The following is a 27808-nucleotide window of genomic DNA, read 5'->3' as shown; positions in this document are numbered from 1 at the left end:
TGAAGTCCCTAGCACTGACGGGACCGTATGGAGCCGCCGGAGGCCTGTCGGGGAGTCCGGGGACGCGCGGCAGGTGAGGGCGAGGCGCGCCCCGGGGCCACCGCCGGCACGCGCTCCTCCCCGCCGGCCCCGGGCACGGCTCCAGGCGGCGGGGACCGGCACCCCAGCGGGCCCAGGGCCGCCCGGGCCGGCCGAGCCGGGCGCGCCGGGGGAAGGAATTTCCGGCGGACTCCGCGCGCCGCCGCTTCCTGTCCCCCTCGTCGCGCCGCCTCACGCCGCCCGTCCCGCAGCGCCGCTCGCCGCGGACCCCCTGTCCCTGCGCTCGGCGACGGCGCCCATGCAGTCGCGGCTCCTGCTCCTCGGGCCGCCTGGCGGCCCTGGGGCCGCGCGGCGCGTGCGGCTGCTCCTGCGGCAGGTGGTGCGGCGCCAGCCGGGAGGCGCCGCGCCGCGCTCGGAGGCCAGGCTTCTGCACGCAGGGGCGGGGGCCGGCTCAGGTAACCCCGGGGCGCCCCGCGGCCGCGCTCGCCGCGCGCGGGCCCCCCGCGTCCCCGCGCCCCCTCACTCCCCGCGGCTCCCTTGGGAAGGAGCGCGGCTCCGGGAGCTCTAGTCTCCGCCTCTGTCTGCTGGGTAGCGCGGGGCCAGGCGTTTGCAGTCTCTGAGCCTCCTTCTGTGATGCGAGGGGCCTGGCTTTAGGTTCCTGATGATCTGAAATGATGCTTTTTCCTGACCCCAGTGGTTCCTTCACCATCCCACCCCGGGATTCTGACTTAGATTACTGTACACCAGGGGTTCATGCAGCTGCCCTCAGAGGCTGCGGAAAGCTGGGCCTGACCTTGCTCTCCGAGTCCCCAGGACCTGGATGGAAGTCAGTCCGTGCCATGTTCCAGCCAGGGCTGGCGGCCGCTGACAAGTGTACATTCTCGCCGGAGAACCCTTTCGTTCTGTTTTAAACGTATCCGTGAGCCTTTCTGTCGAAGTTCTGCTTGGAAGTTTTCTTTTCTCCCAGTTCACGATGTTCTAGAACCCAAACCGCAACTTGATTTAGTTTAAACCCTTAACTCTACGTGATTGAGGTCATGGAGACCTAGAAAAGAAAAGTGACTTCCTGCAGATCACACAGCTAACCCTTGGCAGTGAAAAGCCCGAGTCCTAACCACTGGACCACCAGGGAATTCGCTGTTCAGATTTCTAAGCAAAGTATTTCCTGGCTCTGCCCGGGCTGGTTTTAGGGACTCTTGTGTTTGTGCTGGAGTTAGATCCTCTGTGCTGGTTAAGGAAAGGGATGTATGTTGTTGCTTCACTTGAGTGGCAGAGTGATTCTAGGCAAGATATTCAGCGTCGTTGCCAAGAATAAGGGAGATTTTCACTATGAAATTGCTAGTTTCGTTGTTTCTCTTGCACGCTGCTCCCTCCACCCACCAGTAATTTTCCTTGTCAGAAATGAGGGAGATTAAGTCCTATCTATTTGATTCATTTCATTGAACAAATGCTTTTTTCCTTTTTCCTGTATAGAGTTTTATTTCATGTTTTGCTCCTTTTTCAATTATTACGTTTCTAGGATTTTTTTTTTTTTTCTTCTTCGTTCTTTGAGCTGTTTGTTTCTCCTTTGCCTTAGCAGAGGTCAAAGATTTATAACTCAGGCTTTAGAATGAATCAGCCTGGGTTGGAGCCCATTTCTGCACTGTGTGTGTGTGTGTATATATATGTATTTGGGGATTTGAGAGTAGGTTACCTAATTTTGTGTCCCAGTTTTCTTAACTGTAAAATGAGGATAAGGAAAGTATATTAGATAGGGTTGTTGTGAGGATTTAATTAGTTATTAGGGTCCCTGACATATATTAATGTTCAAAGTTAGCTTCTTTATTATTTTTAGTATATTTTCAGCTATGTGAGGTTTATTCTGTTTTCTTGACTTTAGAAGAAATGAAAACAGTTCCTTTTTGGTTTGAACTGTGAGAACTATCTAGGTAGGCTGTTGCCTGTGTGTGTGCTGAATTGCTAAGTCGTGTCTGACTCTTTTTGGCCCATGGACTGTAGCCCAGCAGGCTCCTCTGTCCATGGGATTTTCCAGGCAAGAATACTGGAGTGGGTTCCCATTTCGTCCTCCAGGGGACCTTAGCAGGGTTAAGTCCTGTGAACTTTAAATATTAATTGTTCTTTGTACATGAACAATGCATGTTGACTATAAAAACATTTAGACATGACCTCAAAATGTGTATTATGTTGAGCAAATCCAAAGTACAAGCTTTGCTGCAAATGTGAGACTCACGTACACATTACTAATGACGTGTTCACTTCTTAGACTCAGTCACTTAGCATCATAACACAAAGAGTAAGTTATGTTAACCCTACTTGCCTTGCTACCACAAAGGTTCTTAAGGTTGAAGATACGAGGACTGAGGATAAATGTACCTGGAGACTCACCAGAGATCTGGACTCAAGTAAAAACAGCTGTGAGCCAGGTAAACAGGCAGCAAGCTCTGGGCTTCCCTAGGATGTAACACTGGCCATCAAGGTTGGAGTGTCCCCTTTTGAACCAGATGTCACACATAGACAAATGTAAACCACAAATAGCAGTGTGCCGTAATGAATTACAGTTTAGATTGGGAAGATGTGCTCATCTGCACTCAGCCATGTGACTGGTAACTCTTCTCTCTGCCAGTAATTGACATTGCTTCCTAGTAGTTTGGAAAAAGAACAACACGGTACATAAACAATAGATATAAATTATATACTATTTTTATCTCTCCTAGGCTGTATGTATGTCTTATTTATTTTTATATTCCTTTTTGTGCCTGTCAACTCGTTGTACCTAATAAGCATTCAGTGTCTTATTATGTTCCAGTTCATACAGAGGGAGCAGGAGTGACTGGAATTTGCTGTGTTGGCCTTTAAGATAGGAGCTTTATAAAGCCTGAGAAGCAGAGGAAAGAGAGGGTCATTTTGTTTAAAAACAAACAAAAACAAACCCAAACCCACCGCTTTTTATCCTTTGTCTAAACATCCATAATTTGTAAATTCTGCATATCTCTTTACACTTCAATTAGTTGTATTGTCTCTTGGTTTTAGAACAAAGAGGTTAACAAGGAGGTTAGCTGCTGCAGAGTTCTTTTGTTGCTGTTGTTTTGGCTGGCTAAGTTGCTTGTGGTATCTTAGTTCCCTGAGCTGTGGTTGAACTTGGGCCCTCAGCAGTGAGAGTGCAGAGTCTTAACCTCTGGACTGCCAGGGAATTCCCTGCAAAGAATTTTCAATAAAGATTATTGTAGTGTTTCCTCAGGAAGAGACAGATTAGTTCAGTAGGACTCTCATGTCAAACAGGCACAGGTCTATCATGGATCAAGTGATAATATGGAAACATAACTCTGTAAGTCCACTTTGACATTTTGAACACCGTCCTTTTATACTGTTATTATTAAAGGGTTTCACTACTTTATGACTTTTGTGTATAAGTTTTTTAACAGAAGTATTTAAAAATTCTGTATAAGAAATCTAGGTTTGTTGTAAGTAAAATACAGAGAAGTCCTCTAAAATGGACTGTTTCCATGTAGATTCATGATTGTCTTTTTTTGTGTTAATGTTACCAGATTTTTTAAAGTGAAGTGAAGTCGCTCAGTCGTGTCTGACTCTTTGCGACCCCATGGACTGTAGCCTACCAGGCTCCTTGGTCCGTGGAATTCTCCAGGCAAGAATACTGGAGTGGCTTGCCATTTCCTTCTCCAGGGGATCTTCCCCACCCAGGGATTGAACCCTGGTCTCCTGCATTGTAGGCAGACGCTTACCATCTGAGCTACCAGGGAAGCCCAGGTTTTGTAAAATAATATGTATATTATTATGTATATGAATACAAATTTCTTTTTAAAAAAGTGAATCATGTATGTTTTATAATTTATTCTCAGCTGTTCGGAATGTATTAATATGGTGATAAATATTGCTCTATATGGTTATTTTAAATAAGCATTAAGTTCATATATTTATCCATATGATTTATTTTACCAGTTTCCTATTCTTAGACATTCAGGTTATCTATTTTTAAACCCATAAATGGTGTAATAAACATCCATCAGTATATATCTTTGTGATTTTAAGATTATATCCTTAGTTTATAATAGAATTAATGACTTTGGGGAAGGGAAACATAGAACTCCTGCTTCAATTCAGAAATATAGTGTAAAGGGGAAAACCTATATGTGTGTGTGCGCAAGTCTTAGCTCTCTATTTACTAGGCATTGAACTTTGGAGGACTTATTAACTACTTTGCACCTGAGGACAGTGAGTTTTGTGTATTAAAGAATTTAGCAATAACATCCCAGGACAGTTGTAAGTGAATAAATTGCTAGGAAAACAATTTATTGGGAACACAGAGACTAACCTGGAAACTGCTGATAAATTTGGTTTCCTCTTGGGTCTAAGTTTTGTATTAAAAAAAAAAAAATGACACTTACATGGTTCTTAACTGAGGTAATTCCCCTTCCCCAGGGGGCATTCAGCAATGTCTGAATGCATTTTTTGGTTGCCCTTACCAAGAGAAAGGGGGTGCTACTTATATCTAATGGGTAGAAACCCTTGAATCTGCTAAACATTCTACCATTCTACAGGACATCCCCTCACAATAAAGAATCATCTGGCCCAGTAAATCAGTCTGTTGAGAAACCTAGAAGTAAGCCAACTTCTTTGGTTGGTTTAGTTCAGAGTTGCAGGTCATTGAATTGTGAGTCTGTTTCAGAGTTGAAAGTCCTAAGGTGTGTATATTAATTAACTTGATTTGTAGCCTACAATTTGGCAGGCAAGAATCATTGGATCTCCCATTGTAGAAGAAGGGCTGCCCATGGATGTGCCTGAAATATGTAACTAAGAAAAGCATTTTTGAGATAGATAAAGATCTTGGCAATAGAACAGCTTTGAACTATCTGAAGAAAATACCCACAATTCTCCTGGGTTGGCCAAAAATTAAATAAAAACTATCAGTCATACAAAAAATGTAAAGACTTACTGCTGCTGCTAAGTCGCTTCAGTCGTGTCCAACTCTGTTTGACCCCATAGACGGCAGCCCACCAGGCTCCTCTGTCCCTGGGATTCTCCAGGCAAGAACACTGGAGTGGGTCGCCATTGCCTTCTCCAGTGCATGAAAGTGAAAAGTGAAAGTGAAGTCGCTCAGTCGTGCCTGACTCTTAGCGACCCATGGACTACAGCCTACCACGCTCCTCCGTCCATGGGATTTTCCAGGCAAGAGTACTGGAGTGGGGTGCCATTGAAACTATCAAATAAACTTCTGGCAGAGCTATATACTACAACGTTTGTTGATTAAAAATTGAAGAAAGAGCAATCTTTTTGATATTCAGTCCACACTGATAGCCATAAAGGAAAACAGAGGACAGAGGGTAGAGGATATAATTGGTGAAATTCTCTATGGACAAAAGAGTAATTGACAAATCTTTACTATAAAATAATACTTTAAATAAAAAAAAGTGCTCTATAAAACTTGATCAAGAAGTCCTTTTGGCTTAATTTTATTCTAAAGCTAATCACTTGATGAAAATTTATGACTATTAGTATTATTTTGATTGAAATGTTTGTTCTCAGAATATCCTCAGGGCCAAAATGTGCTGTATTTTTCTCTGAGTATGTGTCTTCTTTGTAAAGGAGGAATAGTGACACTTGCTCCACCTGCCTTTACTACACAAAATTGGTTGTAGTAGTTAGCAGTCATGAGGTTTTCAGTGACAGAAATATGTACAGAAAAACGTGTCATGGGTTCACATAGATGAGCAGTCCAGTGACTTCAGCCTCGGCTAGATGCAGGATGTCAGAATTTCTTTAGGGCTTGGGCTCTCCGCCTTTCCCTTGGTTCCACCACTCTCTACTCTTCCTTTGCTGAGTCTGATTTTCTGCTGTATTGGTTTGTGTCTGGCAGGCTGTCTTAAGGTGGTAGCAGTGATAGCCTTACTGACAGGCCTAGATTTTGACTGTCCTTATAGCTCACAATATGAGAAGAAGTTCAGTTCAGTTCAGTTCAGTTCAGTCGCTCAGTTGTGTCCGACTCTCTTCAACCCATGAATCACAGCACGCCAGGCCTCCCTGCCCATCACCAACTCCCGGAGTTCACTCAAACTCATGTCCATCGAGTCAGTGGTGCCATCCAGCCATCTCATCCTCCGCCATCCCCTTCTCCTCCTGTCTTCAGTCTTTCTCAGCATCTGGGTCTTTTCCAGTGAGTCAGTTCTCATTGAAAGCTCAGTGCTTACATTTTGGCATTATTTGTCATGATAAATGTAATAAATGTTAAGCAGCATATTCGATAACAATTTATACTTTCTGTTAACTCATTCTTAGTTATTCTAACAATTTCCATTATGAGTGTTTTATTAACTCGAATCTTTTTAAACAAATAATTGCACTTAACCAAAATGTTTTTGTGGTTTATTTGAAGAGAGGCGTGCATTAATGTCTTTTGCTTATGTTGTATTACCTGTTGTGTAAGTATCATTTTTGTCTTTTAGGTTAATACTTATAGTACTTCACTTATATGAATCCTTTACAAATAAATGACTTGATTTTTTTTTTTACATTTTTGCTCAGTTTATTATATTTTTAATTACTTGATTTCTGAGCACGTTAGAAGATGGGCTATTCTCAAAGAATGTAGAAAACAGGGGGCTTGAAACAAAACCTAATTAAGAAAAACAGTATTTTGACTAAAAACTATTGGGTTGGCCATAAGTCCGTTTGAGTTTTTCCATAAGACATTATGGAATAACCTGAAGGAACTTCTGGTCCAACTCAATGTAATCATTCATTTATATATTCATTTATTGAATACCTGGTTGGTTTGAGGTATTATTTTTGGCACTGGGGATACAAAAATAATTAAAACATAGACTTTGCTGACAAAATGCTATAGTCTTACAGACTGAACAGTGGTCTTCAAATGTTTTTCTCACTTAGTTCTTAGGTTTTACAAATATATATCCCTATGTACATTTTTAGGTGGATATCTAGAAATTTCCCTGATAAGTATAATAGTTGAAGAGCATGTTGTCTCCAGTGTATTGTAAATATTGACATTTAAAACCAAAAATTGTTACAACACTCTTTAAAATGTATTTTTAAAATGTGTAGTCTGAAAAACAAAGCACAGCCTAGAAGCTGAGAGTTTTATTTGGTGGATTTTCTGAGGACTTCAGGGCCAGGACACTGCATCGAAGACGACTTTGAGAGACTGCTCCAGGGCCAAGCGGGGGAGCCAGCGTATGTAGGAGATTTTGCAGTGAAGACCAGGTGGTTAGAGCATCGAAAGGATGCTGTTAGTGAAGGAAGACCAGGTGTCTGCAGTTACGGGATGTCGTGCTTTCCTGTGTGTGGAAGGGCGCAAAGTAGGGCTCGCTCCTTTGAACCACGCTTCCGACAGCTGGGGCCGGTACCCTCTGCCTTCTCACCTCATGTCCCCTCAGAGTGCACTTTCAAGGGTGGCTGTAGCGGTGGGGAGCTTGCTTCCATCCTGAGTCCCCTCAGGGCTCACCTTTGGGTGGGTGTAACGTGCGGCTTGATGGCTGCAACATTCTTTGTTTACTGATATGGCAGGCAGTATTTTAGTTCACGGTCTCTCCGGTCCAAAATATGACCAATGTTTGAGAGACATTTCACAACCAACTTTTGTCCCACATTGCTAGGAATGCTTATTTCTAGGTCAGGCAAAGGTTCTTGATATACCACTCCAGGTGCTAATTTCTGGATTAGACCCCATTGATAATTTAAAATCCTCTGGATCCTCTGATTTACTAGTCTATTATGATCCAGAAAACGTTTTCTCTTGTTGCTTTTTCCCATACGTAGAATTACACTGTTAAAATTATCCTATTTATTTTGAAAATTGTTAGTATGTAGAATTATAAATGTGATCTAATACCTCAAGATGTTTAGCCATTATCAATTTTTTTGCCTGGTTACACATTGGGTAATGTAAGAGAAAAGAATCTTATAAAATAGATAGGATATAAGTAATACAGCTAATAACATTGGTAAAGTCAAGGTGTAGCAGGGAGACACAAAGAATGAAGAATATGGAAACAGAACAAATTAATGATTAGTATGACTCGTTATTAGTATAACTAGTTATAATTGGTTGCAATAAACCATGAAGTCCACAGAAAGCTAGCCAGAGAAGCCAAATTCTGAAAGGATCAGGTAGAGAGAAAAATGTTATATTTTTGTTTACAAAGGTATAGTTCATCAATTTGTTGTAGGCCATAGCATAAGAGGTAAGTTTTTTTTTTTTCTGGATAACAAATATTAAAAGCCAATATGTTTCCGAAAAAGTCATAAAGTTATAAATCATATTTATCTAAAGACTTTCAGAAACTTGTATTTGTTAAAAAGCCCTTTTTATGAGTCTTCTTGACTCATTTTGTTGAACTATCAGTGTAAACTAATGATTGTCTATAAAGGACAAAACTTAGACTGGCATGGTTAGAGATTTGAGTACAGTGCAGTTGGCAAGAAACTATTTCTGTGACATGAAACATTTTAAGAGAACCAGGTGGTGCTAGTGTTACCCGCCTGCCAATGCAAGAGACTTAAGAGACCTGGGTTTGATCCCTGGGTTTGATCCCCTGGAGGAGGGCATGGCAGCTCACTCCAGTACTCTTGCCTGGAGAATCCCATGGACAGAGGAGCCCGATGGGCTACAGCCCATAGAGTCGCACACAGTTGGACACACCTGAAGCGACTTAGCACACACACAGAATTATGACTGATAACATTGTATCAGGGCGTATATCACATTTTAGGAATTCCATATAAATTTTGGAATATATTAATGACATTCACCTATACATTATAACCTAAAGTTCACCTCCAGTCACTTGACAATGTTTCTCAAGTAATTCAACATACCAGATAAGCCTAATTAGTTTAACAGTCCTCTTTGAGGTTTCACAGTGTTCCTTTGAAGAGTTGTTTTCAGTGCTCAGTTGCTAAGTCATGTCCAACTCTTTGTGACCCCATGGATTTTAGCCCACCAGGCTCAGACTTTGTCCGTGGGATTTCCTAGGCAAGAATACTGGAGTGGGTTGCCATTTCCTTCTTCATTTGAAGAGTTAGCTGGAAGCTAAAAGAACTTGTTAGATTTTCATGTTTGGGAAGTTTGTTAACAATATCAAAAAGGTTTTAAAACGCAACAGGGAGGGAGGGGATATGTATACATACAGCTGATTCATGTTGTTGTACAGCAGAAACTAACGTAATATTATAAAGTGATTATACCCCAATTTAAAAACAAGAACAAACACAAGAGTATCATAGGTCATATGAATTGATGTTAATTTAACCAAAGTCACAAATGATTTCAGAAAACAAATACAGACCACTTAAGGGCGCGGGAAGTCACACAGTCTGTTATGAAAGGCAAACATACATGTATGGGGAGATGCAAAGTCTAGGCTCATTGAGCTCATTCCTTTGATAGCCATCTCAGATAACTGGGGCCAGTATCCTGTGCTTTCTGATCAAAGGCAAAGAAAACTATTCTCTTAAAAGAGAGAGAAAATTAAATCTAGTCTTTTACCAGCTTACTTTTAACAACAAAATTCACCTAATTAACTTTGATCTAAATCTAGCCAATCCTGACCATCCACAAACCTTCCATCACTGCCTGTATCTGTCTTTGTCTAGTTTGTCCTTTAGTCTTTCCATCCAGAAACAACCAGCTCTAAGATAAACTTACTTTCTTTTCTCTTAATATCATGTAGTTCCATTTTTAATACCTCCTTTTCTGAAAAACACACATTCCACTTTCCTACTATATACTGAAATGTTTCCTTTATTATTTCTGTTAGCTTTAATTACATGTTTGAATTAGAATCCTCAACTCTTAAAAACCTTAATTTCTAGTGAAAACTAAGAAGTAAGCAATTATGAACCATCTTTTACATTAGCTTTCTGTAGATTGGCGAACATAAATACTAGTGATAATTTCTAAAAACCTTTCTTTTTTGTAAAGAACATCTCAGGGTAGCACCAAACATATTCATTAATAAGTCCTAAATACCTTTAGTTTCTCTGTTAAGTAATTGGCATATCTTATTTTATTTGAGAATGACTTGTTATTTAATAAACTTCCATCACTTAATTTAGCATAGCTCTAAATTCAAGTTGCCAAATATCTGGAGAGATTATTCTTAAGTAGACCTTCCTTAAATATAATTATTCCTTAAAAGTTCATCCAAAAACTATCTCATTTGCAATGAATTCACTTGTAAATATTTATTATACCAAGTTATTTTTCATACTGACAAATTTGCAATAGATATTAACAAGTTTTATTTAACTTCCATTAAACCTTGGTACAATAAGTATTGTACCTAATGTTGGTCACTCTAAAGACATGTCTATATTAATTAGCTCAACAAACTTAAACTAACCTTAAGACCAGGTATTAACTTAATATTAAATGTTTTCAATTAACATGAACTTGAAAGTCATTTTGATCAGTTTCTTTCTGTGTAGAGATATTTAGTTTGTAAGCATTTACTTTTGAGTCAATTAAATAGAGCTCTTATAAATTTAATTTTGATATTTTCTAGAGATAGAGATATCTCATATATATAACGTGTACAGAGATATATGAATAGGCAAAACTAGAGAGCTCATGGCTGCACTTAAGAAACTTAGAAATGAATCAGGTATTACAGTATAAACTTACTAGTTTGTAAATAACACTTGAGATGAATTAAATTGGCTTGCTTAGATGACTGGGACTTTACTGTGTGTGGAAAAGAGGTTTAAAGATTTGTGTTTGTCTTTGATAAAGATTCTAAGAAGTCTATGAATTAGATTTTCAGTTGAGGGAGGCTTTCCAGTGGTTTGAATTTAAAATTACCACCTTTGTAATTTTTTCCCCTTGGCTTCAGGTTTTGCCTGACTGAGCAATTAGACTCAATCTCAGGTCATTGTGGGCTATATTTACATTTCTGATTTGCAGAGCTTTGCAGGACAAAAACAGTTGTTTTTAATTACCTGAAGAACTGTTTGTCACCTCAGTGATGTTAAAAGATTGATTTGCCGCTATATATATATATATATGTTTATATGTATTTTATTATATAATTATATATATAATATTTGAAAGTTGCTTTTCCATATCAGAGATTTGTAATTAAAATTCAAGAGTTCTTTGTTCTAGAATTTTAGAGTTTACTGTATCATGCCTTCAAAAACTCATATAAAGCATTCAACAAAGAGCCTCTTTCTAAGTTCATAAGTTAAACAGCAAAATCACTGTTTTTATTTTTGTTAGTCCTTGAATATTAGTTCCCACTTTTTTCTCCATTGTATGGCTCAGGTGTGTGTGTGTGTGTGTGTGTGAAGTTGCTCAGTCGTGTCCCACTTTTTGCGACCCCATGGACTGTAGCCTACCAGGCTCCTCTGTCCATGGGATTTTCCAAGCAATAGTACTGGAATACTGGAGTGGATTGTCATTTCCTTCTCCAGGGGATCTTCCCGACCCAGGGATCGAACCCAGGTCTCCCGCATTGTAGGCAGACGCTTTATCATCTAAGCCACCAGGGAAGTCCCTATTGATTTCCTTTAATATATTTAATTAGTATTTCCTGACAAGCAGATCTATATGTTGTCTTATAATACCACACAGGAAGTATTCCTCAGTGAACCATGTCTATCTCAGAATTAAAGAAAACAGATGTAGCCATCTTATATAAAACCAATGAAAATATATCAATTCTTACGTACTTATTTCAGTTCTATCTTTTATATCTTTAGTTTTCACTAGAATCCAGTCAGCAAGTTTTGATCTTACAGGAGGAGTTCTAGAAGGTTTTCTTTTTATTCCCTGTCCATTTTATCTTTTTTTTTTTTAAAGGCTCTGGGATCCCCATAGAGGGCGTTGAGCCATGAAACTCAGGCCCTTTTGTTAATCTTGATTAGTTGGCCTAATTGTTGGTCAGGTATCTCAGTGTAATTTTTTTTACAGCCCCTTAAACATATACTTAAAAAATCTGGAGTAAATAGAGAGGACTTGTTTGGCTTTTAATGTTGGGGACCGCATGGGGTTCCCTTCTGGTCCACTTAACCTTAGGTAGTGTAATGTCAAAACCTTGTGTTTTAATCCCTTAAGTGTCCATTTTATTTATTGCATTTTGAATAACCATTTAAAGATTTCTTTATCTATTTGGGGTAAGTCTTTTTAAGATTTCTACCTTGTTGGAAAAAGTATCTAGACTTTCCTTACAGTTTTTTTTCTGTTAACATTAATTATTCTGATGTTTTTATTAGCATCTGTAAGACCCATTGAGGGGAAGCAAAGACCACAAATAAAACTTCCCAAACTGTTTTTTTTTCTTCCTTGTTTTAAACTAAGGAAGTTCTGAGGATAGCCATTAGATATATTTCCTTTTTCCCATCTTTAATTTAATTTTTATAGATACCAGTAAAACAGCCGTTTATAATGATAGCTCTCTAAAAACTTACCAATTTAAAAGCTTCTCTAATTTAAAGCATTCATCATTTGGCTATTAATGAGATATATACTAACAGTGATTCAAACTAGTAAGATGTAAGAGGCTTCCCTGTAAGAGAATGGGGAGGATGTCACCTAAATAAAATTCTAAAAGTACACGCATGCACCCCCCCCCTCCCCCCCCCCCCCCCCCCCCCCCCCCGCCACACACACACCCTAAGAAGATCAGGCAGAACATTTATTGATACATCTCAAAGACACAGGAAGAGAAATGCAAGTCCCCTCTACAAAGATTTTGTTTAAGGTCAGAATTCTGAAAAGATATTTTTTATCAAGCCAAATTTTTAACTTAACTGCATGCACACACCTCCCCCCTCCTCCCCCAGTTTGGTCATTTAAGGTTAAGATCTTTTTTTAGTATAATTTAGGTACTTTCAAGTATGATCTAGCTGGAGTATTAGCTGGAGGCTGGTTTCCAGTTCTGCTTTAAATATTTCAAGTCATTCTCCTCCCCCAACCTCTCAACTCAGACCTCTCAATTTCTTTTACTGAGCAAATTCCAGACTCCTCTATCTTCCAGTTAGGGATGTCTCTCAGTGTTTTTCAACAGGGCTCCCCTAATACCTTTAGATTAGGGCATCACTCCCTAATATCTTTCAACTGGTGCTGAGAGATGCTGCCAAATGAAACTCAGAGTCATCAGCCATTAACAGGAGATCCTGGAGCCAGGAGAGACCCAGATTCATCTGGACTCTGAGGAGGTGGACGGGCACAAGAGGGCTCTGCTCTCTCAGGGTTCTGGATCCCCATAGAGTTTAGGCAAAGGAGACAAGTATGCCCTGCTTGGTTGACAAAACTGTTGTCTGAAAAAAGTGCACAACCTAGAAGTTGAGAGTTATGTCTCATTTGGCAGACTTTCTGAGGACTTCAAACCCAGGACATACCATCTCAGATAACTCTGAGAGACTGCTCCAAAGAGGCAATGAGGGGGAGTCAGAGTACGTAGGAGATTTTGCGGTAAAGATCAGCTACTCAGAACACATCAAAAGATCACTGTTAATGAAGAAACAAAACAACCAGACAACCCAAGTTAAGGAATTTAGTGCTTTTCTATGGATCAGTTCAGGTTAGTTGCTCAGTCATGTCCAACTCTTTGCAACCCCATGGACTGCAGCACACCAGGCTTCACTGACACCAACTCCCGGAGCTTGCTCAAACTCATGTGCATTGAGTAGGTGATGTCATCCAGCCATCTCATCCTCTGTTGAAGGAAACTCCTGCCTTCAATCTTTCCCAGCATCAAGGTGTTAGCCAGTGATTCAGTTCTTCGCATCAGGTGGCCAAAGGATTGGAGTTTCAGCTTCAGCATCAGTCCTTCCAATGAATATTCAGGACTGATCTCCTTTAGGATGGACTGGTTGGATCTCCTTGCAGTCCAAGGACTCTCAAGAGTCTTCTCCAACACCACAATTCAAAGGCATCAATTCTTTGGTGCTCAACCTTTTATATTGTTCAGCTCTCACATCCATACACGACTACTGGAAAAACCATAGCTTTGACTAGACGGACCTTTGTCGGTAAAGTAACGTCTCTGCTTTTTTTGCCTTCTAGGCTGAGATAAAAAGCATCATTTTCTCAGATAGATCTGGTAGAGCTGGTTGTAGATGGTTGGACAACACACACAGAGAACATAGAGTTCTGTTCTTCTCATGTTAAATTTGAGGTGTGTCTGGAATTTCGAAGTGTCCAAAAGGCTACTGAGAGGCATGGAACTCAGGAGAGAGATCTCAGCCAAAGTAGACACGTAAGACTTTAATTGTACAGAGGTCAAAGGGGGGCCATTGGTATGGATTAGATGATTCAGCAAAGTGTATCATGGTAACAACAGTTAGCCAAGAACATTAGCATTTGAGGCAGGAAGGACAAATGCCCCCACCCTGTGAGTGTCATTTTCCTCTTTGCCTGCAGCAGGCATGACAAATTGATCACTGCCCTGTTTGTTTTATTTATTAGTTGTTAATAGTAATTATGATTAGTTTGGCTGGCTGCGTTTTTGTTGCTCTGAGAGCTTTTCTCCAGCTGGGGTGAGCAGGGGCCACTCTATAGTTGGGGTGCACGGGCCTCTCGTTGCAGTGGACTCCCTTGTTGCAGGGCACAGGCTGTAGGGTGCTTGGGCTGCAGGAGCTGCCGTTCCCAGGCTCCAGAGCCCAGGCTCAGTCGTGCTGCATGGGCGTAGTTGCTCCATGGTATGTGGGGTCTTCCTGGACCAGAGATCAAACGTGTTTCTCCTTCATTGCCAGGTGGATTCTTTACCTTAGAGCCAACCAGGGAAGCCCACTACACTGCTTCTTAATGAGCCCAATTTCCATTGTGAGTTCTTCTTTGGGTTTTTTGGAAGCCTGTTACTTGATTCCCGAATGTCATCTTTTTGTTATGAGGTTCTAGTTTAATTCCATTTTGATCAGAAAGTATACTTTGTAAGATTTCAGTCCTTTGAAATTTATTAAGACTTGCATTATGAGGCAGCCAGAGATCGAGTTTGGTGAATGTTGCATGTGTGTTTAAAGAGAATTCTGCCATTGTTGGGTGCAGTGTTCCAGAAGGGCGATTTAGGTTAAGTGGTTTATAATGTTTTCAGGTCTTTGCTTCTACACTTGGTCTTAGCCGGAAGGTCAGGAAGGGATGTCTTTACTTCCATACTCTTCCTTTTTCCCCTCCTCTTCCGTCACTTCTGAGAGAGGCGTATTAAGATATGATTTTAAAGTTGTCTCCTGTCGCTTCTCAGTCCTGTCAGTTTTGCTTCGTGTTTATTCCCCAGTCCCCCTTGCCAGTCACCACCTTGGATTGGCCGTGTCCATCGTTCTAACTGCCTGCCCGCTCCGTGTGCTCTCCCTTGCTCCTGCAGGTCCGGTGGGGGTAATGGCTTTCTGTTCTTGCTAGTCCCAGGGTACTGCTCCAGCTTTGTTGGTTTTCCCAGACTCTGCCCACACCTTCATAAATGCTTCCTGCATTATTCTCTCCTCAGTTACTCAGTGAATGAGCTATCAGTTTCTTGCTGGGGCTGTGATTGATAATGGATGTGTTTAGGAAAAGCATTTCAGTCAGTAGGAAAATCCAGCACAAAAGCCTGAAATGAATGTATGACTGACGTGTTGAAGGAAGTGAGAGAACTTGCGGCTGAGTAGAAGAGAGGAGGACGCTAGCAGGAGATGACTTTAGAAGGGAAGTGAGGAGCCAGATCAGAAATAGCCTTTGAGGCCACTGCAAAGATGGGGGTTGAGGAGAGGACTGGCATCACTTCATTCCTGTTTTCTTATGATCCCTGTGGGCGCTCTGTTGAGCATTAACTGTAGAGTGCAAGCATCGAGACAGGAGATGTGTAAGGAGGTGAGAGATAACACTGTTTAAAGGAGAAACTGGATTTAAATAGTAAACTCCTAACTGGCTTGTGTTGGCACTGTGGTGGTAGAGGATGGAGGGAGAAGTGGGCAGTACTACATATATATATATATATATATATATATATATATATATATACACACACACACGTATCTTAATGACAGTCAGTACTGTTTTCTAATGGGGTGTGGGAGAGAGCAGTTAAGACTGGCTGTAAGATTTCTGGTCTGAGAAACTGGAAGCACTAACTTGCCATTCACGGAACTGGGGGATACTGTGGGTGGAGCACGCACAGATCAGAAGTTCAGTTTTGCATATGCCAACCGGCAGGTGACTGTTAGGCATCTCAGAGGCTGTTGTTGCCCATGCTTCGAGTTCTGTGGTCTAGATTACAGATATAAATTTGGGAGCAAGCAATATATTGTGCTTAAAGGCACAAGACCAGATGAGCTCATCAAGAAGCGATTATAGATAGAAGAGAGGCTAGAATGGGGCCTCCACACCCAACAAGATGTTGAAGAGCAGAAGAAGGAAAGGCAAAGAAAGCTTGAGTCATAATGAGGCAGGAGGAGAAGCAAGGAGGTGAGAGGAGAAGGAGGAGGGAGCGGGGAGAGAGAAAGAGCAAGAGAGAGAGAGGTGAGGGGGCGGGGGGCAGGGAGGGTGTCCCTGCCTGGCGTGCATGCTTACAGGCAGGGTCCCAGCTTTACCCTGGAAGTCGGTGGTTCCCGCTTCCAGGTCCCTGTGCCCGGGCAGCCAGACTCTGACTAATGCCGTAGGCTGGGTCGATTCAGTTTTCCTGCCCATGAGGTTGAGTCATGACAGAGTTAGGAAAACTGCAAGAACAGTTTACTTAGGACAGTATGCTTTTTATTAGAAGGTGCCTCTGAAGACTTGAAAGATAAAGAGTCATGACTTTTGCCTCTTAAGATAGTGTTTTTTAAACTCTCGTACAGGTTTGAGACATATCAAAATAAAATGGGGGAGAAAGTTGTTCCCTGCCCATGGTGTCCCATAGTGAAGCTGGTGGTGCCAGGGCTGGTTTCTCAGTGAGTTGCTCCTGGGATGTGTTTTGGACTGTGCATCCTGTGGCCTTTCCTGGCATACTGTGGGCTAGTTTCTGAGCCTAGCTAGTTTTCTGAGCCTGGTGTTTGTGTTTGTGGTTCCTGTGAGCTACTTCATAGAACTGTAGTAACAAAACCCCCAATGTCCTTGTACTGAGCTAGTTTGAGATGGAGTTTCTGTTACAGCAATTCTGTGAAATAGCTCACAGAAGCCTTGTTGACTTACAGTCAAGATTAAATGAAATAGCATAAATACATGAGTCTTTAACAGTATTTTGGCTTTCCTTGTGGCTCAGTGATAAAGAATCTGCCTGCCAATTCAGGAGATGTGAGTTTGATCCTTGGTTCCGGAAGATCCCCTGGAGAAGGAAATGGCAACCCACTCTAGTATTCTTGCCTGGAAAATCCCATGGACAGAAGAGCCTGGTGGGCTACAGTCCATGGGGTCACAAAGAGTCGGACCCGACTGAAGCGACTTAGCGCACATGCATGTGTAACTTATACTGTAGATGCCAGTTTTACAGCATAGTGCCTGACGTGGACAGGTGTATCTGTGGTTGCCTGACACGTCATATCTGTGATACACTCATCCTTATCTGTAGTCAGGAGAATCAGTATTGCAGAAGGCATAGTGTATTGCTTTCTTACAATGATTGTGTTTCTGTATTCTCTTTTTAGGTGATACAGTTAATATTGGAGATGTATCCTACAAGTTGAAAAATCCTAAGAACCCAGAACTTGTGCCACAAAACTACAGTAAGAAATAATCATTTATTTATGAATTTTTCACTTTGTATCACTTCATCCATGAATGTTTTAGTAGAATCTTTGTCCACATCTTGCTATTTCTGTTCGAATTAGGATGAAATTTAGACTTAATAAGATTCACAGATCTTAGGCGTTTGTTTTGATTAGCTTGACAGTTGTATAAACGTGTATGACCACCAACATCGCTCTCCTCACCCTGAATGGCCTCTTGTGCCCCTTTCCGTCTACCCGGCTCTGGAAGCCATTGCTCTTGCTTCAGCTATGGCAGATTCGTTTTGCCTATTCTTCAGCTTTCTGTGAATAGAATCCTATAGTTAAGGTATAGTTTTTGTGTCTGTGTGTTTGTCTGTGTGTTTGGTTTCTTTCCGTCAAGATAATAATTTTGAGATTCATCCATATTCCTGTGCCTATCAGCTTGCTTTTGACTGCTGAGTAATTTTCCATTGCATAATTATGTATCATAATTCATTTGTTCTCCTGTTGATGGACATTTGGATGGTTTCCGTTTTTGGACTTCTATGAATAAGGTACTGTGAACATTTCTGTACAAGTCTTGTGGTCACAAGTTTTCACTTATCTTGAATAAATAACTAGGAGTTGATGTGTCATAGGGTAGATGCCTGCTTAACTTTACTCAACACTGCCAGACAGTTCTCCAAACCAGTTGTACTGTTTTACCCTTTGACCAGCAGCAGTGTTCCCCATCCTTGCCAACACTGGTATTTCTAGTCTTTTTGATTTTACTCATTCTACGAGGTATGAAATGATAACTCATCATGGTTTTTGTTTTATAACAGCTTTATTGAAATGCAGTTAATAAACCACAAAATTTACCTTTTTAAAGTGTACCACTCAGTGGTTTTTAGAATGTTCACAAAATTGTGCAACCATGCCCCTATGTAAGTTGAGAACATTTTTTAAGTCAACAAGAAACCTCACATCCATTAATAGTTACCCCGTTTCCTCCTCCTCTTCCTCTTCCCCTCGCTGCCCCTCTAGCCTTTGGCAGTCATTAATGTGCTTTCTGTTTCTGTGGATTTGCTTGTCTGAACATTTCATATAGATGGGATCATCTGACGTGTATTCTTTGTGTTTGGCTAATTTCACCTCACATGTTTTCAGGGTGCATCCATGTTGTAGCATGTATCAGTGTGTCATTCCTTTTTACGGCTAGATGATGTTTCATTGTATGGATATATCACTTTGTTTATTCATTCATCAGTTTGGGAATATTATGAATAATACTGCTATGAATGTTCATATACAAGTTTTGTACGGACGTATGTTTTCAGTTTTCTTGGGTATATACCTAGGAGTAGAATTGCAAGGTGATATGATAACTCTGGGATTTCTTTGGAAGGAATGATGCTAAAGCTGAAACTCCAGTACTTTGGCCACCTCATGTGAAGAGTTGACTCATTGGAAAAGACTCTGATGCTGGGAGGGATTGGGGGCAGGAGGAGAAGGGGACGACCGAGGATGAGATGGCTGGATGGCATCACGGACTCGATGGACGCGAGTCTGAGTGAACTCCGGAAGTTGGTGATGGACCGGGAGGCCTGGTGTGTTGTGATTCATGGGGTCGCGAAGAGTCGGACACGACTGAGCGACTGAACTGAACTGAACTGAACTGATGATAACTCTGTGTTTAACATTTTCAGGACTTATCAAACTGTTTTCCAAAGAGGTGGTACCATTTTACCTTCCCACCAGCAATGTATAAGGATTCTAGTTTCTTCATATCTTCACCGATACTTGTTATTGTCTTTTTTATGGTAGGCATTTTCATGAGTATGAAATGGTATTTTATTATTGTTTTGATTTCATTTCTCTAATGACTTACCATCATTTCTTTGCTCAAAATCACGTCAATTCTTTTCTCAAAATTCCTTAAAGGACTCTAATACCTTAGGAACAAAGGTCTTTACGTTTTATGATCCAGTTTCAGCCTTATCTCCTATGACTGTCCTTCCCCTAGTCTGTGTTCCAGTCATTGGACACAATATAATTTTTTGCTCACTCTTCAGATTCTTTCAGTAGACCATGTGCTTCTTGAAGGAGAAGATCTCACTTTCATCCAATACACATTTCCACTGACTCTGCCTCTTAAAAGGCTCTGCGCTCCGTCCTCTCCACTCTGTTGTGCTTTTGTTTGACTATATATATGTGTGTGTATATATATATATATATATATATATATTTTTTTTTTTTTTTTTTAGTTATTTTCCTCAAAAAATAGTACCCTAGTGGTAACTCTAGGGATTAAGAAGCAATTTAACTTAACACAAACCTGTTCAGATCAATACTAATTTAATTTCAATAGTGTACAAAAACTTTGCTCCAACATAGCTGTTCCCCTCTACTTCTTTTGTATTATTTATTGTCATACAAATTATATCTTTATATATTAAAAGTCTTGCTGCACAATTAAAAAAACACATTTATTTATTTACTTGGCTGTGTTGGTTCTTAGTTGTGTCATGTGGCCTTGTCTCTAGTTGCGGCTCTTGGACTTAGCCCCGCAGCATGTGGGATCTTAGTTCCCAACCAAAGTTTGAATCTGAGTCCTCTGCATTGAAAGGCAAATTCTTAACCCTTGGACTACCAGGGAAATCTCTCGTAACACAGTTTTATAATTATCATTTTGTGAATTTGTCTTGAAACCAGATGGAAGAAGGAAATAGCTACAAACAAAAATATATTAGTATGTATTTTTTATCAGTACATTTACACATGTAACCTTTACTGGAATGTTATCTGTGTGGATTTGAGTTACTGTCTAGTGTGCTTTTATTTCAGCCTGAAGGAAGGACTCCTTTTAATATTTCTTATAGGGCAGATCTGCTAGAGATGAATTCTCATTTTTTATTTTTCTGGAAATTTCTTAATTTCACTTTTGTTTGAAGACTTCTTGGCTGGCAGTTTTTTCTTTCAACACTTTTGACTGTGTCACCTTACTGCTTCTGGTCTCCATAGTTTCCGATGAGAAGTCAGTTATTAATTTTATCAAGGATCCCCTCCACATGACTCGCTTTTCTACTATCAAGATATTTTCTCCTTGTCTTGGTCTTTTGATAATTTGGCCATGATGTGTCTAAATGAGGTCTCTTTTAGTTTGACCTGCTTGAAGTTTGTTGAGCTCTACACACTATACTTTCATTTATGTCACGTATACTTTGTATTATTATCAACATATATTTTAATTCTATACGTGTTAAAACACTCAGAGATTTATTACTGTTATTTTTGTTTAAACAATAATAGAATTTTAAATAAAATAAATATATTGTACAAATGAAGATGGTTTTAAAAGTTTTTAATATTTATCCATATTTCAATGCTTTATGCTGCTTTTTTTTTCCTGCGGATTCAGGCATACATCTGAAAGCATTTCCCTTTAGCCAAAGAGCTTCTTTTAGTATGTTTGCCAGCTATACATTCTCTCATCTGTTTTCTGTTTTAAAATGTGTTTATTTTGCTTTCATTTTCAAAACTTTCTTTTTGGTTGGATATGGAATGCCAATTTTTTCTTTTAGTATTTTAAAGATATTGTTTTATTGTCTTCTGGCTTCTGTTATTTCTAGTAAAAAGCCAGCTAAAATTTTTGTTGTTCTCTTGTTTGTAACTTGTCTGTTTTCTGATCCATACTTAAGATTCCTTTTAATTTTTCACCAGAAGTTTTCCTTCATGTACCAAGGTACAGTTTTACTTTGAATTTACCTTGCTTGCATTTCTTTAAGCTTCTTAAATATGGGTTAACATATTGGAAAATTCTTGGCCATAATTAATTGATTCTCTTTTCTGCTCCGTATGATCAGTCTTAGTATCATCTGATGATTCATTCATTTCAGTTAATATAATTTGTTTCTACCATGTCCATTGGGTTTTCCTTTTTATTTTTCATCTCTCATGCTTGAATACATGGATGGGAAAGAATTGGTGGGTAAGTGCAGATTTTCTCTGTCGCTGGGACTTCTCAGTAGATTAAACTGTCTTGCCAACCCATGTGTGGCCATTAGAGGTTTGTCAAAAGCTAAACTTGTTTACCCTGATGCGTCTATGGCAGATTCTTCTTCCTCTTGCCATTCATTCTATCAGGGATGAAAGTTAACTGTGGGTCTCGTATCTCCTTGAAAGGGCTCATTACTTTCTATAATTTAGTTCATTTAGTTTCCTTTATATCCTTAGCTGTGGGATGCATTTTAAGAAACTTATTTTGTAGATTAACTGGTTTGTGCTGGTTGTTATTGTTGGAAGTTAAAGTCTCTTGCAATTCTTCATCCTAAGTAGGAGTCAAGAATATTTATTTTTAAAGTTAATTATTTAATGTTATACCTAATCATATTATTTTCATAGACAGGTTTTCTTTTCTGGGGGAGAGACTAATGACATAATTCTTTAATAAATTGTTATACTTGTCTAGAGAAAAATTAACAAAATAGATCTATAACACCTTACCTGTCATAGGTACATGATATATGAAAAGAAAAAAACCCACTCATTTTTTCCAGTTTCTGGGTCTTTTCCTATTATAAATGTAGCTAACTTTTTATAATAAACTTCAGATGTGAAGAATAATATCTGCTCTTGTGGACAATAAGAAAAGTGCTATGGGTTTAGAATTCTATAGGGAAACAGCTACTTAGTGGGGGGAAATCATGTTTAAAATTTTGTCTGTACTGTTTTCTAGTTCATGAATTTCTTTTCTTTCTCTTCCTGTCTCTTTTTTCTTTCCTCCCTTCCCCTGTTCCTCCCTCCCTCCTTTAGATGTGTCCGTTTCCATACTCATTTAACTGCTCTGAGTCTCCTTGATATATATATCTGTATGATCATTTCAATATCACAGATAATGTTATAAGGATTAAATCAAATAGCATATGTGAGATCTATACCATAGTGCCTAGCACATAATGCTAAATACGTGTGAGTTTCTGACACAACCACTTCCGTAGTCTCCAGATTCTTGTTCCTTTTCATTTTCCATTATCCCATGCCTATGACTCGAGTGAGTATGACAACAACGGAGTAAGGTCTGCTCTGTTTCTGCTTAAGAGATATGCTAAAAACTGTTTCATCTTTTTTCAGTCTTAGCCCTAAAAATGAATCTGAAATACATTTCATCTAGATTTGATTCAGAATTTGCCTTCAGTTAGATTGTTTGCAGAATCACAAATGGTGGTAAGCTCTTCAAATTTCAATTTAAAAAGATCAAACTGAACATGTGTACAGTGTGGAAAGAATGTTGGCCTTTTAAGTCTCACCTAGACTGGAAGCATGGTCACTGCCTGACAGCTCTCAACAGGGGATAGCGCTCTCCATCCCTGCTTTATTCATTGACTCACTTTTGGCTGCGCCATATCTTCACTGCTTTGCACAGGCTTCTCGTTGCAGTGCCTTCTCTTGTTGCAGAGCATCGGCTCTAGGCGCGCAGGCTTCGGTCATTGCAGCACGTGGGCTCAGTAGCTGTGGCTGGCAGGCTCTAGGGCATGGACTCAGTAGTGACTGTGGCGCCTGGGCTCAGTTACTCCATGGCAGCGGGATCTTCTCGGACCAGGGGTTGAACCTGTGTCCCCTGCGTTGACAGGTGGATTCTTATCCATTGCACCCCCAGGGAAGTTCCGCCTTTTCTTCTTTTAACTAAGATGCCACAGTCCCCTGGCTGGGGTCTGCTGACGTACTCTGTTGTAATCAAAGTACTTACCCATTTCAAGGACCTTCTTATTTGAGAGAATTAATAAGATTACCTGTACCAGCTTTAGGAACTCAAGGGATCCTAGCAATAATATCAGTTTTTAAAACTTATGAGCCTGTTCTTTGAAAGTATTCTCATATTTTGCAAATAACTGAAGGGCTGGCTCAGACCAAGTCCCAAAGTGTAAAAGGTATCTGTTTCCAAATATAGCAAAACTCCCATAAATTGTCACCAAAATCCCGCAGAAAAAGAAAAGCCCTCCACATTTTCTGGCTTACATACTTTCAATTTTTATTATTGTTTGTATGCATCTCTTATGTAATCAAAAGTTTGCATTTCTTTTGTGTTTTGTTACTAGTAGCTGACCCTTTGAAATTTGTCAGAGGAGAGTTTATACTGTAAGCAGTCGGGTGGTCTGTGCCTGCTATCCATTCGTCATTGTTCCTCCCATATATCAAGCTGACCATATATCAAGCTTATGTTTTACTCAGTAGTAAATTGCTACACTGCTCTCTTAGTCTTATGAGAAACTGTGCCATTTATACGAAAAAGATGGTTGGGAGTTTGGCTGTCTTGAAATAGGATAAGTGGCCAGGCTGACTTGACCACACTCTCATGCATTCACGTAGGCATTTTGTGGTTGCTACATATTTTTTAGACAGACATGCTGTGTTGTATAATAGGACATGTTTTTATGCATCTATTTACTGTATTGTGTTCAAATATAGTATTCTTTGAACTCTTTCCTCCTCTCTCAGGGACTATTTCCAGAATGGGAAAATTATAGTTCTTTGGCTTCATTCTTGCTATAACATGACTGATAAGTCATTATGGATTTTGATTATGAGAGGACTTTGATGGATTTTTTTTCTCCTCGAGTTACTTTTAAAAATATGTTAAAGTACTTTGGAGATGATGTTTTGATGAAGTTTGGTACTTCATCAAAGTACCAAAAGGTACTAAAGCTACCAAAAAGTATCACTTTCCTTCTTGTATTTATGCTTCATTTTAGCTTTTTGCCTTTTGGATATTCAATATTTTGAAATGAAACATACAATGATAGACTTTTGTTCAGGAGAGGAACTTTAGCAATTATTATCCTCTCTGGAACTCATTTCATAGCCAGGAAAGTAGGACCTGGAAGGGGTAAGGAGACTAATTCAGTTCAGTTCAGTCGCTCAGTCGTGTCCGACTCTTTGCGACCCCATGAATCGCAGCACCCCAGGCCTCCCTGTCCATCACCAGCTCCCGAAGTTCACTCAGACTCGCGTCCATTGAGTTGGTGATGCCATCCAGCCATCTCATCCTCTCGTCCCCTTCTCCTCCTGCCCCCAGTCCCTCCCAGCATCAGCGTCTTTTCCAGTGAATCAGCTCTTCGCATGAGGTGGCCAAAGTACTGGAGAAGACTAATTAATTAGTAGCAGAACCCAGATTTCCACACTTCCGTTTGATTTTCCTTTTAGTCTGCCACAGTGTCTCTGGCTGCTTTCTTTAGAATAAGTCCTGGGATGCTAGGATACTCTTTTGGAATTTAGAAGTGTGAAGGATTGTTGAAAAATATTGAAATAGTTGAAGCATGGTATCAACTATCTTAATGTTATTTTTCAGAGCATTGAAAATCACTGTTGTATTCTAGTAATGAGGAAATAAAAGTCACAGTATTGAACTATGATCCCTGATATTATTATTTAACATCTATATAATGGAATGGTAGAAATACTGCTAATTGGCAGAAACTATAGTCTGGAGATATTCTTAAGTGGAAGTCTAAAATTCAGTTAAAAACCACACAAAAGCAATATTATCTTGTCAAAATAAAATTTCTTAATTCATTGACCATTTGATTGAGGTAATGAATGCTTAGTATTTTGTAGTTATTGTTAGCTTCTCATTTGAACTGTTATCTGCTTTCACAGCACTGGACACAGCAATACATCTTTTTAGGTCCAGTGTCTAGCCCAGTGCCTGGCACATAATAGACATAGCAGTTGACTGTTCTTTAGTTTTTTTTATTATGTAGGTCTATCACCTCCTGCCTTGACCATGATAACTTCCACTTGTCATCTTAGTCTCTAGTCTCTCACTTGCAAGTGTTAAAGTGGATAATTGAAGCCTTTCTGGCCTTTCTGTATAAAAACCAAATCTCAAGGCTTAGCTGAAATTGGCAGCTGTTGAAAAGGGGTTTCTTCATGTATTTGTGCTTGAAGTTAAACTATATTGTATCAAAGCTAGTATTTCTTCCAGGATTTGACTTATGAAGTGGTGCTCCAGGGTAGCAGGTTTTCAATAGATAACTTTAAACCTGACCTCAGTTATATTTCTGCTTCCTTACATAATCTTGTTGCAGTCAGTGAACCAATTATATGTGAGGTCACTTGAGGTTTACTGGACACACTGAACTCTTATCTAAGCAATTAGGCCCATAAAGATTTACTGCAAGAATTACAATATTGTGCTTTTAAAATGGTGAGTTTGGGCCTCATTAACAGGATAAGATTTTTTAGTGTCTGTGTGGGGAAACCTTTGTCTTTAGTTTGCAAGTAATTTTAAGAGGTTTGAGAAATTCACCAGTGTTACAGAATAGCATGGGAAACCTATGTCACCTTTGTGTCAGGATAGATAGTGCATTATGCAGCTACTTGTCAGTTTTAATGACTTAGTGACAGGTTACACGAAAGCCTCCAAGGAAGTGTTACCTAAGATTCCCTGACTTAGTAATCAGTGCTTGAGAAACAGTCTGCAAACCTAAGCCTCCAGTCCTTATGATTTGCCTTATTCTTACTGCTGTCCTAATTGCTTCTCGTTACATGAGAATTTACTTTGGGAAAAGGATTTCATTTGAGATTTCTTTAGATACATTTTTAAGAATAGTGCTCTCAAAAGGATGAGCCCCCTCAATTTTTAAAGCTCTTAAACATGCCCTGAAGTCTCCTCTAGAGTCTCCATGTCAGTCTTTATTTGGTGCCTAATTTTTCTCTAATCTTCTTTGTCCCAAGTACCATACTGATGATGACTTAAATTTTTTTGATGTGTTTTATTGCTTTTTATTTTCTAGCTAATGATTGTGTGTTTTTTTTTTTTTTTTTGCTTTCTGCAGCTCTCGTTGCAGATGTACAAGAGCTAGGTAATATGTTAAACAGGCTTCTTTGGATCTACAGGGCAGTTTAGTTGCCATTAATGACATTGTTTAAATGAATTCAAGTAGTAAACACCTAACTTAAAGATTATGTTTTTAATGCAAATATATTATATATGATAGACAGAAGCTTAATACCCTTAATATATAAATATATAATGCCGAGAAATGTCATATGATCCCATAGGAAACAGTCAAAGGATTTAAAGCAGCTCGCTATCGGACAGGAAGTCCAGATGGCCGATAAGTATATGTACATATGTTCTAACTCTGCTGAAATGAAGAGGTGTGGTAGATGCTGGTGTTACACAAATGCACAGTTCCCAAAGACCCCAGTAGGGTGAAGACCAAAAGGAAGCAACACTAAAAGAAGATAAAACAGCGGAGCTGGGTGCGATCCCTGGTTTGGTAATATCCCCTGGAGAAGGGAATGGCAAACCACTCCAGTGTTCTTGCCTGGAGAATCCCACGGACAGAGGAGAGCCTGCTGGGCTACAGTCCATGGGGTCGCGAAGAGTAGGACACGACTGAGCAACTTTCACTCACTCACTCACTCTAACTCTGCTTAATAGTTAGAGAGGTGTAAATTATACAGTAAGATAGTAATATTCATGCATCATTTGGGCCCAAACTGAAAAGTATTATAATGTCCAATACCTACGGGGTTTCAGGGAAACGGCATTTCATATATTGTTATGGAAGTGTGAGTTCATTTGACTTCTTTGGAATGTAATATGGTAGTTGCTATTAAAGTAAAATGTCTTGTTCATGTAACAGTTTCTCTATTAGGTTCTATCCACCAAGGGGAAAATCAGCACATAAAAAGAATGTACGCAACATATATTGCAGCATTTCATTGTTTCCGATAGTGACAAAACTAAAAGCAATCTGCTGTGTCAGTAGAGGAACGATTGATAAATTATTATATAGATATTTTATGGAAGTTTCCACAGCTATTAAAAAAGAATAAATTGGATTTATTTTGGGGAACCTAGAGGGTACCCATGTGATACTGTTAAGCAAAAATTGAAGCCTTCAGAATAGTACATAGAGTTTGATACAATTTTTGTTCATGTATTTAAAAAAAAAAAACAACTTGAAATACTCTTTTCAGGTGTATTACATATTTTCCTGTGTAAAAAGAAAAGCGTGGAAGGCCACAGTCCAGGCTCTTTGATTTTTTTCTGTGGCGTTGGGCTGGGAGTAGGGTTGGAAATGGAAGGTGTCATTTAATATTTCTTTTACATTTTTGGATTTTTTCTTTGTTACAGTAAGCATATATT

General features: G+C 39.6%; 1 protein-coding gene across 1 annotated transcript in view; it reads left to right on the top strand.

The window, feature by feature from the left end:
- Nucleotides 1–337: 337 nt before the first annotated feature.
- The window catches only part of VWA8 (von Willebrand factor A domain containing 8), a 373132-nt gene continuing 345661 nt past the window's right edge, over nt 338–27808 (top strand). Inside the window, exons 1-2 of the mRNA XM_052649893.1 lie at nt 338–494; nt 17608–17685. Coding sequence (XP_052505853.1) covers nt 338–494; nt 17608–17685 — 235 coding nt within the window. The remainder of the gene's footprint in view (nt 495–17607; nt 17686–27808) is intronic.

This window comes from Budorcas taxicolor, chromosome 12 (assembly GCF_023091745.1).
Source record: "Budorcas taxicolor isolate Tak-1 chromosome 12, Takin1.1, whole genome shotgun sequence".
NCBI classification, from domain to species: Eukaryota; Metazoa; Chordata; class Mammalia; order Artiodactyla; family Bovidae; genus Budorcas; species Budorcas taxicolor.
Note: the sequence above shows the minus strand (reverse complement) of the source record. Positions and strands in the feature narration are given on the sequence as shown.